The 18,912-nt window shown below is 39.0% G+C and overlaps 2 protein-coding genes across 2 annotated transcripts; both read left to right on the forward strand.

Annotated features, from left to right (window-relative positions):
* On the forward strand, positions 676-2,811 carry AMCF-II (alveolar macrophage-derived chemotactic factor-II). The gene is given in 4 exon segments (NM_213876.1): positions 676-824; positions 969-1,113; positions 1,251-1,334; positions 1,701-2,811. Coding segments are annotated over 4 exon segments (354 nt in total). The 5' UTR covers positions 676-718; the 3' UTR covers positions 1,720-2,811.
* On the forward strand, positions 13,919-14,941 carry PPBP (pro-platelet basic protein). The gene is given in 3 exon segments (NM_213862.2): positions 13,919-14,157; positions 14,440-14,575; positions 14,705-14,941. Coding segments are annotated over 3 exon segments (360 nt in total). The 5' UTR covers positions 13,919-14,036; the 3' UTR covers positions 14,808-14,941.

The raw sequence follows: 18,912 nt of genomic DNA on the forward strand, positions 1-18,912 counted from the left end.
ATTTCCAGCAAGAGACTTGATTTTGTAGCCCTGTTCCTGCCATTGACTTCAAGTGAGAGTAGAAACACTCATGTTCTCTTAGCTTCTAAGACTGGCTGAAGTTCAGAGAATTATAAAATAATTAAGAAAACTAGAACGGTCTGCCTGCAAGCAGGAGCCAGAAAGTCTTTCAGTTTAGTGCAGTTTTAATCATGGCTTACATTTCCCGATTAATAATGACAATATCATTATAAATGAAAACAGTAATAATGATAATAATAATAATTACAAAGGACATTTAGAAATTTTTCTAAAGTCAAACGTCTCAGCTACTTTATTTCCAGTTTTCCTCTTTACATAGAGATGAAAGGCACTTCTAAGAAGACTGTCCCCCAGGAGAGGCTGGCTTTCACCAGCCGGGGCTGGCTAGACTGTTCCTCACCTCCAGTAGGAACTCCTTCCAGCGCCGGCAAGCAAGGTCATCCCGGAGTCAGGGGTGCGAGCAGCTCAGCTCCTCCCAGCCACCCACCTCCATCCCTACTACCCAGCCCCCTTCCTCCGCCCCCCTCAGTCCAGGGAATTTCCCAAGCATCCCAAAGGTTGGGTTTCCTGCCCCGAGGAAGGGGCGAGTGCAGATAAAAGGGATGCTGAGGACTCGAAGTCCACGCTCTCTGGAGCTTCAAATCTCCGCGCCTTCTCCCTCCTCCTGAACTCCTCTCGCTGCGCTCTCTTCGCCACTATGAGACTCCTAACCAGTCGCGCTACCCGCGTTCCCAGCCCTTCCGGCTTGCTGTGCGCAGTGCTGGCGATGCTGCTCCTGACGCCGTCGGGGCCCCTTGCCAGCGGTGAGAGCGCACAGCCAGCGGGATGCACCCCGGGAGGGTTCCGGGCGGCTCTCGGCAGGAGCGGGGAAGTGTCCCAGGCGGGCTGGCTGGGGAAGAGTTTTTCCAAGCAGCCTGCGTATAACAGTGTCCCTCTTTCTACCCCAGCTAGTCCTATCGAGGCGGCCGAGGCGGCTGTAGTGAGAGAGCTACGTTGCATGTGTTTAACCACCACACCCGGGATTCATCCCAAGATGATCAGTGATCTGCAGGTGATCCCCGCAGGACCGCAGTGCTCCAAGGCAGAAGTGATGTAAGTCCTTGTGCGCGGCTCTGTGCACTGTGACCTTGGCAAAAAGGAAAGACCCCCCCCCCGCCCTTCCCCACTGCCCCCAGCCTGGGTCTTCAGCCCCTTCAGCTCACAGAGGCATCTTTTTTTTCTTTCTGCAGAGCCACCCTGAAGAATGGAAAGGAAGTCTGTCTGGACCCAAAAGCTCCTCTGATCAAGAAAATCGTCCAGAAAATGTTGGACAGGTACCTATCACTTTGATCTTTTTGGTTTTCTTAATCTCTCTTGGAGTGTGGATTTCACATGGTCTTTATTCTATGCGTGGGATTTGGCTACACATTCTAGGACATGCTTAGTATAAAAAGGATGGTCGGGAGAAGAGTGGGAAATTGTTCTAGAATGTCCTGGGAAAATCCTTATCACCAATCTCATGTGTGATTGCCTAGAAAATTACACAGAACTCATTATTGAGATGTGTTTTTTGTTTGTATAGTCCTGGAATCCACCCTTTGCTTTTGATTTGATTGATTCTAAACTCTGCTTTGGAAACAGGTTGGGGTAGACAGGTGTGTGGCAATTGGGTTTAATTGATATCATTCTTTTCTCAACAGTGGGAAAAAGAAAAATTAAGAGAAAGGATCATGCATTGGAAAAAAATCGCCCAGTTCTTCAGCAGAAGAGTTTTCTGGAGATCTCTGGACCCAGTGAAGACAGAAAGCAAGGGCTGATTTTCTCTGAGTTAGGTTTCTAGGTGAATTCCCCACTAGGAGAGAGGGGTGGGAGGAGGGAAACTATGATCCTGCAGCTTTCTGCTCAATTTACAAAGTGGTTAGCATACCCTTTCCTGCTCCTTATTTGCTGTTATTTCATCTGCTATGCTACTGAAATATTTAGCAGTTGACTAAACTGTAAGTCAAGAATCACTGGGTTGTTAATCTTTCAAGGTGACTATTGTAGTTCTAGAATATACTTTGTATAGTACTATGGAAAAAGCCATAGATTTGATGTGTGAATGATATTTCATTAGAATGCTGTATACCCTCACTCTGTCATGAAATAGGAACCGCTTTAGTATTGTTTGGCAGGGGGAGTGGGGGAGAAGAGAACTGTCCTTAGCCTTGACCCTGGGAAGCTCTTTAAATTATATTGCATTAAAAAACTGGGTGTATTATACAGCTATCTGTGTAGAATATATTTCCTTATTTAGAATTTCTAAATGTATGAGTTCTGTAAGGACCAACATATTATTTTCTGATAAATTTAGACATTTGATGTCTTCTTTGTATGGCATAATGTCATGACTTATTCATTAAACTTTGATTTTATATGGTATTTATTAACTATTTTATTAGGAGTATTATCTTTCTAGCCACTAAGTATATGTTTGGGATTGATGAAAAAGCTAGGAACTAGGTAAATTCCTTATTACTAGTCTTTTAAGAGTAAAGGCAAACTTAACAATGATCTATATTCTGAAAATTTTGTAAACATATTTGAGCTCTTTGAATATAAACTCATCATTTAGTTTTTTTTTAAATATGCACAGTTCTGCTAAGGTTTATAGATGCTTATACTGTATCTTTTTAAAGTTTTGACTATTTCATTACAAATAATTACATATGCATCACATTTACTATGTTAAAATTGTACTTTATTGATGTATGTCTCATTGGTTGATAGTACTTCTGTGCTTTGGAAAAAATAAAAGACTTATAAAATGTATTCATGTTCTTTCTTCCATCTTATACTATTACAAAAATGTCATTCATCTTTAATTTTACATTATGGTAAAAATTAACTGGGCCGGAGTTCCCGTCGTGGCGCATGGTTAACGATCGACTAGAACATGAGGTGCGGTTCGTCCTGCCTGCTCAGTGGGTTAACGATCTGGCGTTGCCGTGAGCTGTGGTGTGGTTGCAGACGCGGCTCGGATCTGCGTTGCTGTGCTCTGGCGTAGTGGCGGCTACAGCTCGATTCACCTAGCTGGAACTCCATATGCGTGGAGCGCCCAAGAAATAGCAACAACAGCAACAACAACAACAAAAGACAAAAAGACAAAAGACAAAAAAAAAAAAAAAATTAACTGGGCCCCTCTCTGGGAACATTTCCAATGTTTTTGCATTAGTTCAGCTTTTCTCCAAGCTCACTCCTCTTCCAGTTACTCCAAGGCACCAACAACTTTGTGTTTTTTAGAAAACACAATTTGGTGAGACTTCCTTACCTTAAATCCTTTACTGACTCTCTAGATAGGACTAGATAGGACTTGAGAGTTGCAAACCATGACAAATTAGGCTCCATCTCATGACTCCTGATTACAACTTCAACTTCATTTTTCCTTAGCATCTTTGCAGTCAGGAATTTTGCTCCCTAAAAGGATGTGTTCTATCCAGGCCCAGGCCTTTGCATTGGGTAGGGCCTCTTCCTGGAAGGGCTTTCCCACTTTTATGTCTATAGGAGGAAGCTTATTCTTCCTTCAGAGCCCAGTTCAAAAACTAGCTCCTTCATGAAGTTTTCCTTGGTCCTCCCAGCACAACTCATGGTTTCCATTATCATGTTTCCTTAGCATCTTCTAAATATTTGAATTTATGTGAATAGCCAATATTACATTGCTTTTATTTGTTTGTAGGATTTGTTACCCTACTCTACTAAGAGTTCTCCCAGAGTATCCACCATATTTCATCCATCTTTGCATCCACAGTACTGATACAGATTGATTTTAATGAATTAATAAATTATTCTGAACCTCAGGTTGTCAGAGAGTATACTAAAATCAATCACCTGGCCCATGGAAGGTGCTGAATAAATTGGAATTCCTTTACCCTCTTTTCTTCTTCTTGTCTACAAGGAATCCAACAAGAGTTTGAGGAATGTGCAGTCCTCTCAACCTATAACATCAACCCCTCACTTCCACCTGGCTAATTCCTATCCTTTGTTCGAGGCCAGTTTACCTGTCACTTATGGCCTCTCTGACCCCTTCCCCACCTAGGTGAAAGCTCCTTTTATATCCTGTCATAGAACTTTGTTCTTTTCCTTTATGACATTTTGTCAACAACATGACTGTAGAGCCTACAGCGACTACGTACATGTGGCCATTTATTTTGTGTGTATTTCATCTTCACTGTAAACTCTGGGAGGGCAGGGATGTGTCTATCATGCTCATCTCAGTTCCTAGAACAGTGCCTAGAACCTAGTAGGTGCTTAAACAGATGAGTGATTTAAACAAGTCCCACTGTCTCTCCGGTATTAATATAGCAATTTCATGTAAATAGCTCATTCTAGGAAAAGTAAGGGAAAAAAAAGGAAAGATGCTAATGCAATTAGTACATATACATACATTTCCCAACTGGATTAATGTATTATATATGCTGATATTAACATAGGTTATATGTTAGTTTATGCTAACCTATTAACACATCTATATCTAACCTAAGCTATTCTATATCTTTTCATCTCTCTCCATATATGTACAATATTGCATTAAAAACATTCTATTATATATTAATATGTGTATATATAATAGAGTGTGTATGTGAGACAGATAGATACGAAGTTACAGAAAAATCTAGAATAGGTTCCAAGAGATGGGTTTATTGATAATTTTTTTAGCAATGTAAAAAACCCACAAAATACCTCAAAATAAAAAAAAATTAAACTTTCATGGTATTTTTTTTGCTCTCTCAAATAGCATTTTTCCCCCTTTGAACCTATTACTTACACACTAGCCATAAGGAAACACTAAAAAAGCCAACCAAATCACTACAAATGTTTTAATTATGTGTTTCAGTGTTTTAAACAATCCCTGATTTATTATATATGAGTTCCCCAAATACTCATTGAGTAAGAGTCTGATAATAATAAATTAAAGTACATTAAATGCCTTTTAGATGGAGAGAGCCCAAGTTTTGTGAAGAAATAAACATCACTGATTACTTTTTTCTTTGTCATAATTCAGGATCTTTGTTTTTCCCAGAAACAAGATTTATACGTTTAGTTTGTTTACAGACACAGAGTAAGACCTCATTGTAATATCCTTGAAATTGTATTTGTCATGCATATGCCATAACTGGTTCTTCTATACATAAATTAGAGCACAGTATACTACTGAAGTATAACCTATTCAAGAACCTCAGTGACAGCTACTACTCACCAATTCTCCTGTTTCTATTAATTCTGCCACTGACAAACTCAAAGACTTATGTTTTGGGGAAAATTAATCCAATGTACGTCTTCTAGGAATGTACCTTATGTTTTCCTCTTACAAACCCCTAAGTACTATAGTCATGCTATTATCTCTCTGAAATTCACACTCATATGTGAAATCATGGGAACTGAACAAATGCTCAGCTAAAATGTACTCCCTGACTCCTCCAGTCCAGACAACTTTCAATGTATAATCAATGCCCTTTTTTCTACCAGACTTTCTGGTTGCCTCTGGGTGTGACATATTCACATAATCCTTCCCTTCCTGAAGATATGACAAGACCTATGATAGATTATGACTGGTGGCTTTGTTTTTCTATCATAGTTTTAATTCTTAGAGAAGGAAAAGAGTTGCTGTGGCTAACTCTCCTGGTGTTCATAATTTCAGAAGTCCTTCCTGGATGTAACAATTGGAGAAATTTGCCCAGAGAAGAAGCACCTGGGGATTTTGATGTGCCTTCCTGACTGAATCAAGGAAGACAAGGAGCGTGCATAGGATTCTGACTTTGGCTGATGGTCCTTGATGGCTTTCATCAGCAACATTAATATTCTATTCCTGAAAAGGATTTTCATACTTCAAATATGTAAAGGGAAATAATGACATAGAAAGACCTAGAGATTAGGCATAAAAATTCGTTACTACAAAGTCTAGAGTCCGGTTTCTTAAAAATTGAAAAATTGCAATAACACCTACTCCTGCCCTCTGAAATATCCACGTTCTAAATGCATGTGTTTCCACTGCCACATAAATGTATGATGATTGCTTTTGACCATCCTCCAAGGTTGGACAGAGAGAAATAGTTGATTTGATTCACTTTCAGCAAGAGAGGGCAATGACACTCCTTTACAGTTAGTGCTGAAGTACAAAGTCAAAGCAATTGCATTTCAACTTTACTTTGGGGTACTTTTAGCGTGACTTTGGCTGTTTGTTTAACCTCTCCATTCCTCAAGTTTTCTCATCTGTAAAAATCAGTACAATAATATCTATTTCTTAGGCAAGAAAGGCTAACCTAGAACAAAATGGTTTCTTGATCCATGTTACTTCCTTTCTCACATCATGAAATTCAAACTCTCCTTTAAATGAGAAAATTGAGTGAAAATTCCATATTTATTAATATTCTTTCTACTTCTGTGTGAAAGATTGTCAGTGCTTCTAAGAAATTTTTTCCACCAACCTTATTTAGGAAACTTCTGGAAATAACGCATTCATATTCTTTCTATATGTCAATTATGTGGTAACATTATAAAAACATATGGTATATTGCCCTCATTTTTTTGGCCACACCCATGGCATGTGGAAGTTCTGGGGCCAGGGATAGAACCTGCCACACTAGTGACAACAACACTGGACCCTTAACCCCTAGAGACACCAGAAAACTTCTATATTTCCCTTCTTATAAACATTCACCCATCAAATATCAGTATTGACATTTATTAATAATACATACTGGACCTTGTGTGGGATCCTTATGATACTGAGATCACAAAGATGAGAAGATTTCAACCTAAGTTAATGTCTTTTGGCAGCAAATACATTCTGCATTTTCTCTGACAAAGCTTTTCTTGAGAGCAGAATGAAAAAGAACTAAATTTTTTAAAAAAGAGAAGGAGAAATAGTGTCTTAGGTGGCATTGCCTAGAATCAAAGTCTGGGAGGAGACTATTCAGGAAATGTACTGAGGAGCACTCTAAAAATGAACATGTGCCAGGAAATAAGGAAACAGCTCTGGGCAGAGGGGGAGTTGCTGTTCTAACAGAAGATTTGGGTAGACCCAGGAGAAGCTCTGGAGCTGGGCTGGCCTTTCAGAGTTACTCTGAATTGTGGGAGAGAGCCAGACCTCTGTATCCTCCCACTGACCAGACATTAATGAAATGTGGGCTACCCTGGGGCAGTGGGCACAGCTTTGGGTGAGACAGGTCTGTTAGATGGTGGACTGTGCCCAGTTAGGAGCCATCTGAGGCCACCAGTCCCAGCAACAAAAGAAAGCCACGGGTGCACAACTTGGAGGGCCCCTGAAACGGCATCTTGGAGGCTCATCGGGGACAAGTGGGGGGGGGGGATGGGTAGGGAAGGAGGAGAGGAGGAGTAGTGGAGAGGAAAGGAGAGGAGACGGGGAGGGGAGGAGAGTGGAAGGCTCTTGTTTTTTATTTTCTCTCTCTTTTTTTCCTTTTCCTTTTCTGCTCTCCTTCCTTCTCTCTCTCTCTCTGATTCCCTTGCTTCCTTCCTCTTTCCTCCCTCCATTCTCCATCTATTCCTGAGGAATAAAATGATTCTACTTAAAAGAAGAGGGGGAACAAGGGGACCAAGGTGTAGCAGCAGAAATCTTAGCTAGGAGCTAGCACCTCTGAATGATGAGCTCCTGAATGATGCCCTTTAGGACTTTTCAGCCATGCCAAGTTGCCCTCTGACCACTTAAGTGAGCTCAGGCCAGATGACAGCAGAAGAACCTCTCATTAGCACAGAATTATCAGAAATAAGAAACTGTTATTGTAGGCCACTGAGTTTGGGGTTGGCTTGTTACACAGCAAAAGAGGATCAAAAAAGGATCATCGTGAATCCGATGTTCGACAAAGGATAACAATCAATACAATTAAAATAAAAACTCTCAGGCCTGTAAAAACTTTGCATATTTCCCACATAATAGCACCCAGGAAGATGGGCCCCTCAAGACTTTCACCACCCCCCACCCATATGTCACAGCCTTAATTGAATTAGTGCCAGAATAATTAAGGTCTGGATCATTCTCATCTACTCAGAGTTATACAGAAGACACATTACGTTTCAGCATTTATAGGAGATCTTTTGTTGGCTAGTATTGCAATTTTTCAATTAAAATGCTTTAACAAACTGACTGTCAATGTTATTATCGTTAGGATCTTCTGTACCTATTATTTTATGATTAATTTGTAGGCAATGGCATATTCCCTTCATACTTGGGAGATGTCAGTTCAAAACATTCCATGTAAGGAGTTGCCCTGTGATGCAGTGGATTAAATATATGGCATTGTCAATGCAGTGGCTTGGGTGGCTGGTGTGGCTGGGATTTGATTCTCCGGCTTGGGAACTTCCACATGCTGTGGGCATGGCCCAAAAACAAAAAACCCTGCTCCATGTAAGGCAGTATTAATTTTAATGGTTAATGTTCCTCCAGCATCTCTAGATATTTTCTTTTAAAATAGCTTTTAGATAAGTTCTGCTTTGACTCTTAGAAAACTTGCTAGTTTCCTGAATGACATTGCTATTTATACAGTGACTTAGGAAAAAGATAAATTCACTTACCACATAACACACATGGAAAAAACTCAGAGTGACAATGTAAGATCCATAAAAAGCTGCCGTTATTTTTTTTTTTATTTATTTATTTTGTCTTTTTGCTATTTCTTGGGCTGCTCCCGCGGCATATGGAGGTTCCCAGGCTAGGGGTCCAATTGGAGCCACAGCCACCGGCCTATGCTAGAGCCACAGCAACGCGGGATCTGAACCCCGTCTGCAACCTACACCACAGCTCACGGCAACGCCGGATCGTTAACCCACTGAGCAAGGGCAGGGACCCAACCCACAACCTCATGGTTCCCAGTGGGATTCGTTAACCACTGCGCCATGACGGGAACTCCTGCCGTTATTTTTAAATCCAAGAACTTCTGTCACTAACTTTCTAGCATTCTTTAAAGTTGTAACTTTGTATCAGCTAACTTCTTTTGCTTGAATAACTAATTTTAAGATTTTTTTACTCATATCTGTAGTCAGTTATCCATATTATGTTTCTCTTTATGGAAATCAAAGACAATTATGAAAATGACAGTAATAGCAGTTAGAAACAGTAGTAGTAGTAGTAATAGATTAGTATTTATACCCCATTGCTTTGCACATATTTTTTTGAAGCATACAGAAACACTGTATTATATAAAATGCACAACTTTAAAAAGGCACAAAATTGTATGCTACCAACTAAGATAATAAATAGATGAGTAAAACTATACATGATATAAAATATAAAAAATTGACAAAATGCAATTATAGTAAATGCTTCCTTTATGCCTGTTTCAGAATTGAATTGATCTAAGAAATGCCATCTTTTATGGTAAATAAATACTTATATGGTGCTTAGAAATTCCTTCATATTTATTTCATATATCTCCTATTCCCATTAAGTAAACCTAAATTTAATTCTTTTCATTAAAGCATTGCAGAGTTCCCATCGTGGCGCAGTGGAAACGAATCCAACTAGGAACGATGAGGGTTGTAGGTTCGATCCCAGGACTTGCTCAGTGGGTTAAGGATCCAGCGTTGCCATAAGCTGTGGTGTAGGTCGAAGATGCAGATTGGATCTGGCGTTGCTATGGCTGTGGTGTAGGCCTGCAGCTATAGCTCCCATTAGACACCTAGCCTGGGAACCTCCGTAAGCCACATGTTCGGCCCTAAAAGGACAAAAATACAATAAATAAATAAATAAATAGTCACATTTAATACTCTATTTTTGTACAAGTAATTTTATTTATGTATCCATCCTCTATCTGTAGTTCTATATATATGATAGTTATTTCTAGGTAAGTTTTTTGACCTGCTTTTTTAGTACTTTTTTTGCATTGCTTATATCCTTTAAAATGAGAAATACTCGTTCCATAAAGCAAAATGATTTTTACTAAAAAAAAAAAAATCTTGGAAAATACCCAGATTTGAATTATTTGTTATTTTGACTCAGCTGAATAGGCCAAGTTGTTTTAAATTATGAGCTCACTTCTGCTATATAGCCCAGGGAACTGTGTCTCATCCCTTGTGATGGATGCACATATATTTGAGGTCTCACTTTTTTAAAAGAAATAGTTAAATGAGTAAGCCGCACAACGAAGAGACTTTGCAATGCCTGGTACGTGGCAGTAGTACTTAATCAATACTTACTGAATAAATGAAAATTTGCTAGTTTTACCTCAAATGCTGACTAATAGGCTTGTGAAATTTTAGTGACTCAAGAAATGTGTTCATGCTTCCTCACAAACCTTGCTGACGATGTTTCTTCGTGACAAAATACACTGGTGGATTAAGACAATGAGCTGATCCTGTGCTACATGCCTACCTCGTTCCTGGTATCGACTAACTCAAATAGCATCATTAATTGAGAAGTCTTTCCATATCCTTTTCCCAAAAGGATTAGAAACTTTTGAGTGATCTTACTATACAAACCAGGAAAGAAATATGGCTGGTGTTTGTAGTGGGGAGAAAAGTACCCAGTGAAACCAGTAAGTCTATTAAACAGCCTGTGTTGCAGAGGAGAGCAGAGAGATGGACAGAAAAATAAAGGTTTTTTGTATCATGCCAAAGACCTTTATATCTTATGTGTGAATGAAAACATATCTAATTTGTGAGTTAACAATAGATTAATCACATTATGGGGAAAGGCTATACAGTCATCACGCAGGAAAAACCAGAAGGAAGTTTGCTCTTCTTATTCTGTGTCCTGTCTTTCTATAATTATAATTATAGAAGTCTTTCTATATATTTCTATAATTATAATTATAGAAGTCTTTCTATATATTTCTATAATTATAATTATAGAAGTCTTTCTATAATTCACTTCACACAATCAGCTCTTAGAAAGATACTCATTTTCAGCTTAAGAGTCTTCTTAAGCTTACTTGCTAAGACAGGAATTTTTAGATTGGGAGAGGTGGAAAATCATTTGAATTTAATATGTTCTACTGCTAACTGTAGTTATAAAAAGGAAATAAATGGCATGGAGAAAAGTAAGAAAGCCATTATAAAACAGGACCTAAGAACTTAAGGAGGCAGAGTCAGTAACTGCTAAACAACAGGAAAAGTGGGTTTAACATTGAGGGAAAAAAGTTTGGAAGAATCATTTACTGTATTTACTGTAGTCATTCTTTGCTAAAAAGTAATCTTGTACATGTAATATTTTAAGAGTTTCTTCTAGAATTTTAAAGGTATACATAAATAAGCAAAAAAGAAAATGGGAAGTTTGAATATTACGTAAGACTTGTACGTAGTTGTAAGACGAACACACCCTGTGATTAGGGCCTCATCCTTTCAGCCCAGCCTTCATGTTTTAAACCATCTTTTAGGAGTTCCCGTCATGGCTCAGCAGGAATGAATCTGACTAGTATCTATGAGGATGCCGCTTCAATCCCTGGCATCGCTCAGTGAGTTAAGGATCTGGCGTTGCTGTGAGCTGTGGTGTAGGTCACAGATGCAGTTTGGATCCTGCATTGCTGTGGCTGTGGCATAGGCTGGCAGCTACAGCTCCAATTTGACCCCTAACCTGGGAACCTCCATATGCTGTGGGTGTGGCCCTAAAAATACAAAAACAAAACAAACAAACAAAAAACACAAAAAAATAAAAAAACAAACAAAAAAAACCACCTTTTATACCACATGTACTTTGGGCCATGTGGAGTCTGGTTTGAGAACCGCAGCTAATTAGAAAGGAAAGAGAAAATGTCCTCTAGTGATGCATATTTATTGATTTATTCATTAACATGGTTTTGCTAAGACCTGAAGTATGATGCTTTTTCCTACACGCTATAGAATTCACGAGGCGTTCAAAGAAATCTTGAACATGCCTCTGCCTTCAATAGTATACAGTCCTGTTGAAGAAGCAAGACTCATAGATGGGGCAAAGTTCCAGACAATAGCATATACAAGCCAGCATGTGACATGTAGGTCCACCTCTGTATCTCTCTGCAGCTTTGTCTGTGTCTCATGGGGTGGGAGAGCAAGACCTTTAATAAGGATCTGAGACTTGAGGAATAAAATCGTATTAGAACTTTGTCTAAGTGCAAAAACACCCTCAAGATCACCAATGACACAAAGGTTGGACAACAGTGCCCATGCTATAGAATGTTATGCAGATCTTAAAAAGAATGGGGGGGAATGACATGGGGTAGCATGAAAGGATGCTAAAGACATTTTTTTTAATTACTCAATAAATTTTATTACATTTATAGGTGTATATCAATCATCACAACCAAATTTTATATCATTTCCATCCCAAACCTCAGCACATCCCCCCACCCTGTCTCATTTGGAAACCCTAACTTTTTCAAAGTCTGTGAGTCAGTATCTGTTCTGCAAAGAAGTTCATTGTGTCCCTTTTTAAGATTCTGCATGTAAGTGATAGCATTTGCTGTTGGTGGCTCATGGTCTGACTGACTTCACTTAGCATGATAATTTCTAGGTCCGTTCATATTGCTGCAAGTGCTGTTATTTCTTTCCTAAAAGACCTCTATTTGAAGGACCAAAAGCTATATAATAATCTCACTTACATAAAAAAAGGTCTATGTCTGGAATTCCTGCTGTGGTGCAGCAGGTTATAAACCTGTGTGGTTTCTTTGGCAGTGTGGGTTCGATCCCTGGCCTGGAGCAGTGGTATATGTAAGTGGCAGCTGCGGCTCAGATTCGATCCCTGGCTTGGGAATTTCCATATACTGTGGGTGCATTCATTAAGGAAAAAAAAAAAAGTCTGTGTCTATCTCTTTCTATATATGTGTATCTCTATGTATTATGCGTGTGGCTCTATGTAGGCATATATGTGCATATATAAATGCAGCTTGTATAGGAAACTAATGCCACATTGTTACCAGTGGTTACCATCTGGGAGGAGGAGTGTGGAGTAATGAGGAGGAGGAACTTGCTTTATCCCATATATACATCTGCAGGTTATGAATCATTTACAAAGTATACATTCCGCTACCACGTTAGTAATAAAAGGAAAAATAAAGATGCTGGATGGTTTTCTCCAGGGCATACCCAGATGGTAGAAACACATAATTTATTTTATAACACAAACGAGGATGAATTTGCTTCTAGTTTCTGGATAAAATTACAAAGATAATGCATTTGGAAGACAGAAGCCCATAAATGAATATGCAAAGTGAGGTTTTGATGGTAATTGACTCCAATGTTTTTCCACGTACCCCAAATGAATCCTAATACTTGTCAATAACAAGGATGGGGGAGTTCCCATTGTGGCGCAGCAGAAACAAATCTGACTAGAAACTATGAGGTTGCAGGTTCGATCCCTAGCCTCACTCAGTGGGTTAAGGATTCAGCATTGCCGTGAGCTGTGGTGTAGGTCACTGATGCAGCTCAGATCCAGCATTGCTGTGGCATAGGCCAGCAGCTGCAGCTCTGATTCAACCCCTAGCCTGGGAACCTCCATATGCCCCAGCTGTGGCCTTAAGGAGCAAAAAAAAAGAGTAATAATAATTTCCAGGATAGGAACATCTGCTTTCCCTTGGCCACTGGAAAGGGATGATAACTCTCTTTTCCAAGGACCCTATACTTACACTTCAGATACACAGAAAGCATCTATTAGGCCTATACATTGCATTATAGGAAAGGCAGGGCATATTACATAATTATACAAAGAAAATATATGTAATATTTCAGTCGAGTTCTTGCCTAAGTGGAGTGTTAAATATGTGTAAAGGAGATGGGTATTGAGAAAGGAAGAGTGGAAGTGTGCTGTGATGCTTAAAATGAAACTTAGCAGGAATTGGACTTGCCTGGCATTTATCTGGGTTGGGCACAACGTGACCACTCTTACACATATTAAATTACCACACACCCTCACTTCCCCCATCCCTATCCTTTTTCTCCTTACTGGCCTCGAGGGAGTGTGTACAAGAGATATCAGGAGACCGTGAAAAGCCACTTGGCTGCAGACATCCAGGCAGCAATTTACTTACCTTCCTCGCTGGCTCTGAGAACAACTCTGGCTCAGTCTTTCCACCATGAGCCTCAGACTTGGCGCCATCTCCTCCTGTACCACTTCCAGCCCATTTCCTGTCCTCCAGGTATTGCTGCCATTGTCACTGCTCCTGACCACGCTGGTTCCCGCCACCATGGGAGCAGGTAAGAGAAGCTTGGGGAAGGCTGCAGGTGGAGTCTCTGCTTCCATGCAGCTGAGGCTGCTTCTGCTGCAGCTAGGTGTGGGGGGAGGGTCTTCCTGGTGCACCCCAGACTGGAGAAGGCCATTACATGAATAGGAGCTGCATTCAGTGGGCACCTCATATGTGCCAGGAATTCTGCTAGGGTGCTTTCCAGATCACATTCATGATGGCCTTTGGAGAGAGGTACCTATCAACAGATGGGAGCCCTGAGAATCATCTAATAGAATGATCTCTTGTACCCTAGCTAAAATTGAGGGAAGAATGGCGCACGTTGAACTTCGCTGCCTCTGCTTGAATACCGTCTCTGGCATTCATCCCAGTAACATCCAAAGTTTGGAGGTGATCAGGGCAGGAGCTCACTGTGCCAAAGTCGAAGTGATGTAAGTCTTTGTTTCTGAAGTATTGCCTCACTGAGGAAGCTTTCCACCTCTATCCCGCTGCCCCGACACCACAGGATTCCTTCTGCTGGGGGCCAGGTTGCTCACAGATAATTCTATTCTCTCTTGCAGAGCCACGCTGAAGAATGACAAGAAAATCTGCCTGGATCCAGAAGCACCCAGAATCAAGAAAATAGTCCAAAAAATAATGGAAGATGGTGGGTCAGCTGCTTAATCCTTCTCCCTTTCTGCCAAAGTGGTTTAACTCCCAGGAAGGTTAGGAATTTGAAGTCTTGGCTGTCTAGAGTTCTTATTTATCCAGGATACCTAGTCATCCTGTATTAAACGCTGGATATGTTTTCCATTCTGTCTCAAAGAGTCACATTTTATTCTGAAATGGGTGGTTAATAGAGGACAGAGAGAAGATGAAAGTAAGCAAGGCTACTTACAATATGTAATATATGGTTTACTCCCTAACCCTTGGCTAAATGTGGTATTGTGCTTTGCATTTCTTTCTTTAAAAATTTCCCTCCAAGTAAGACAGACAGAGAAAGACCAATATCAAGTCACATTACTACTATGTGGAATCTAATAAAAAATAATACAAAAGAACTTACAAATAGAAACAAAGATTGAAACCAAATTTATGGTTACCAAAGGGGAAACGCAGGGTGGGAGAAATAAATTAGGGGGGTGAGATTGACATATACACACTAATATGTACAAAATAGATAGGTAACAATGACCTACTGTATAGCATATGGTAAATTACTTAATACTGTGTAATAAGATATATGGGAAAAGAATCTTAAAAATAGCAGATATATGTACATGTATAACTGATTTACTCTGCTCTACACCTGAAACTTACACAACTTTCTGAGTCAACTATATTCCAATGAAATTTATTTAAAAAAACTTCTAATAACTAAGAAAAGAGCAACCACTTGATAATAAACATTTTACTTAGAATATTATTAATTTGCTTTTAAATCAAAATGGAAGAAAAAAAGTCACAAGGATAAGTTAAATTAATGGTAGTCATCCTCTGTAGAGTATTTTACTAATTTTGGTGCAGAAATTGAAATAGGAAATTTTTCCTGAACTTATGGAATTTACAGTACATCCATTTACTGTACAAATAGAAAAATTATGGATACTGCCCTTGTCAATGTTGGTTTTATAAGCACATTCTCTCTGTTAGACTTGTCAAGTTTAATTCTGAAAATTCAATGAGGTATTGATATTTTCATACCTAATAAACATTAAATATACATGTACAAAAAAATTTCTTTCCAAATACATTTGTGTTATCTTGCTCCACTCTGCTGTTAGATAAGTTATGCCCACAATGATAACATAATTCCCAATAATATTAGGAACCACAGTGTCCAGCACAGAGCACTTGTCCCATAAATGTTTGTTAATATACAGACTTAATAGGCTTTTTTACTGTCTTAGTTCCTAGGATGTCTTGTTTCAAAACATTGAAAGATTGAAACATTTAAGGATTTTTCTAATGTTTATTTTAGCCTTCAAATAGTAAAAATAATAAAGCGGTAGAATGTGGATTTAAAGCAAAGGTCATTTACTTTAAAGTGAATGTATTATGGGAGTTCCCTTCGTGGCTCAGTGGTTAAAGAATCCGACTAGGAACCAAGAGGTTGTGGGTTCGATCCCTGGCCTTGCTCATTGGGTTAAGGATCCGGCGTTGCCCTGAGCTGTGGTGTAGGTTGCAGACGTGGCTCAGATCCCCCGTAGGCCGGCGGCTACAGCTCAGATTCGACCCTAGCCTGGGAACCTCCATATGCCGTGGCAGCGGCCCAAGAAATGGCAAAAAGACAAAACAAAACAAAAAAATAAATAAAGTGAATGTATTATGTATTTAATACCAGAAGAACAAAAAATATATGTTGATATATAATATTATATATGATGTATTTTCAATAATATGTGATAGTATTTTCAATAATAAGAGTCATAACAAATTCTACTAGGTATTGGATATTTTCCCTTGACATGCTTTTACATATTTGCATTTATGTAATATCTACATGGTTTCGATTTTAGTATTAGAATTGGTCTTGCAAATATGTATAAGAGAGAACTTAAACTTTATTAGACTACTAATTATTATTTTATGAACAACAGGACTTTCATTCATGTGTTAATCCTTAAATTTACACCCATGCTATTCTTACAGAGCTCTTAACATGAAATCAAAGTGTATTATTGCTTTGTTGTCATATTACTACTTTTAACAGAATCATTGGTGGAAAAGCCTTAATTATCTTTTTTTTAGAAACTTCGGTATTTAACAATATGGCCACCAAAATCACTAGCTGATCTGTGCCATTTTTAATGCGTGATAGTAATAGCTAAATTTATTATTAATTATATTGATAAAAATATTAACATGCCAAAGTAATTGTTCCACATGAATTACAATTAAATAATTGTAAAGAATTAAGCAATTCTTACAAGATAGCTATGACCTGGTTCAGAGTACATCTTTTAAAGAGAGAGTAACTGGATAACTTAGTCTACCACTTACTAGCTGTGTAACTTTGGGCAGGTTACATATCCTGTCGGTGCCTAAGTTTCTTCGTCTCTAAAATGGCATAATAATATTGCTTATCTCAAAGAGTTGATGTGAAAATTAACAGTTAATAAATTAAAAATTCTGAAAATAATGCATGTCACATAAGAATCCATAAGTAAATGTTAGCCACCATTTATTCCATTTATTGTTATAACTATCAGCTTCCCCAAAGGTCCAAAGTTCAAAGAGATTAGGTGACAGAGTTGGGATTTGAAACCATGCTTTTTTTTTTTTTGGCTGCACCTGCAGCATGTGGAAGTTCCTGGACCAGGGATCAAACCCAGGCCACAGTAGTAACCTGAACTACTGCCGTGATGAAGCCAGATCCTTAACCCACTGGGACACAATGGGAACTTCCCGAAACCATGCTCTTAACCACTACACCGCATCACTTTCCTTGATTCTTCTGTGGCCTAAATTAATGGATTACATTATAAATCATATAATGTTATTGACACAGAAAATAGGACTTGATACATAAATAGCATACTGTATGATGGATATAGAAAATATCAGTTCACCTACCCAAACTGTTCATGGACTTTAGGGACCACGCATGTATTAAGCATTTAGCTCACAATTTCGCATTATTGTTTCCTTTTATCTCCTCATCATTATAGGTTTAAAGTTTTAAATGCTTTGTCTGCAAAATAAATACATTTACTGAGTAATAGTTACCAGTATTTGTGAATGAACATGTTATAAATAAAGCAGTAAATGATGAGTGCATTCATGGCATCACATTTTCTCCAATAATTCAAAGTAGCTCTGTGTCTCATTCATTTCTCTAGTGGTTTCCTACTGAAATTCAACAAGGCCAGCTCCTGAGACATGACACAGTTTTTACACTATGCTAATACTTCCTAAAGGCCAATGTCTCTAACTTTCCGTGCACATATTGAATTATTCTATTCAGATACAGAGAAAGAATGATGTAGCCGTCACTTGCTAATCCCTGTATTCCTTTACATGGCAAATATTAAAATCTGGGATAAAGTTGTACAGATCCAGTATCTTGCCCCTCCATACACCAAACCACCCCTCCTATCCCTCCTTCTGCACTCAATCCAATTTGGGATCTCCAGTTTCCATTCCATAAACATGTATGACTTACCACACATGCTGTACCAGCCATTGGGTGGGTGCTGGATATTCAAAGTTCTATAAGTCATGGAGAATTGCCCTTGAAGAAATGACTGCCTTGTGGGAGAGGCAGACAGGCTGTCAAATAATCACAACTGCATGTGACACGTGAGGTGTAGTGGTATGCTATAGCTGCACAAAAAACAGACACATGAACAGGTCAGAACCTCTGCCACCTGGTTATGTCAACATTTATCATTTTCACTAATGTAGTATTTTATAATGAGTTCCTACCAAGATGCTAGAAAAGTGATAGAATGATAGTACTATCTTTCGCCTCATGGAGTTCCCATTTAGGAAGCGAAAACCCTTTTTTGTTGGCTGCATCCTGGGCATGTGAAAGTTCCCAGATGAAGGATCAACCCCATGCCACAGCAGCAACCCAGGCCACTCCAGTGACAATGCCAGATCCTTAACCTACTGGGTCACAAAAGAACTCCTGAGAAACTATTTTAAATAAGTTTAACACACATACACACACACACACACACACACACACACACACACACAACATGTGTGTGTTTGTATGATCTGTGGGAAACATGAAAAGCAAAAGATGTTCCAAGGCTGCAGGGAACACAAGTAGCCTTAGCTG

The sequence above is a fragment of the Sus scrofa genome, chromosome 8, assembly GCF_000003025.6.
Source record: "Sus scrofa isolate TJ Tabasco breed Duroc chromosome 8, Sscrofa11.1, whole genome shotgun sequence".
Classification (NCBI taxonomy): Eukaryota; Metazoa; Chordata; class Mammalia; order Artiodactyla; family Suidae; genus Sus; species Sus scrofa.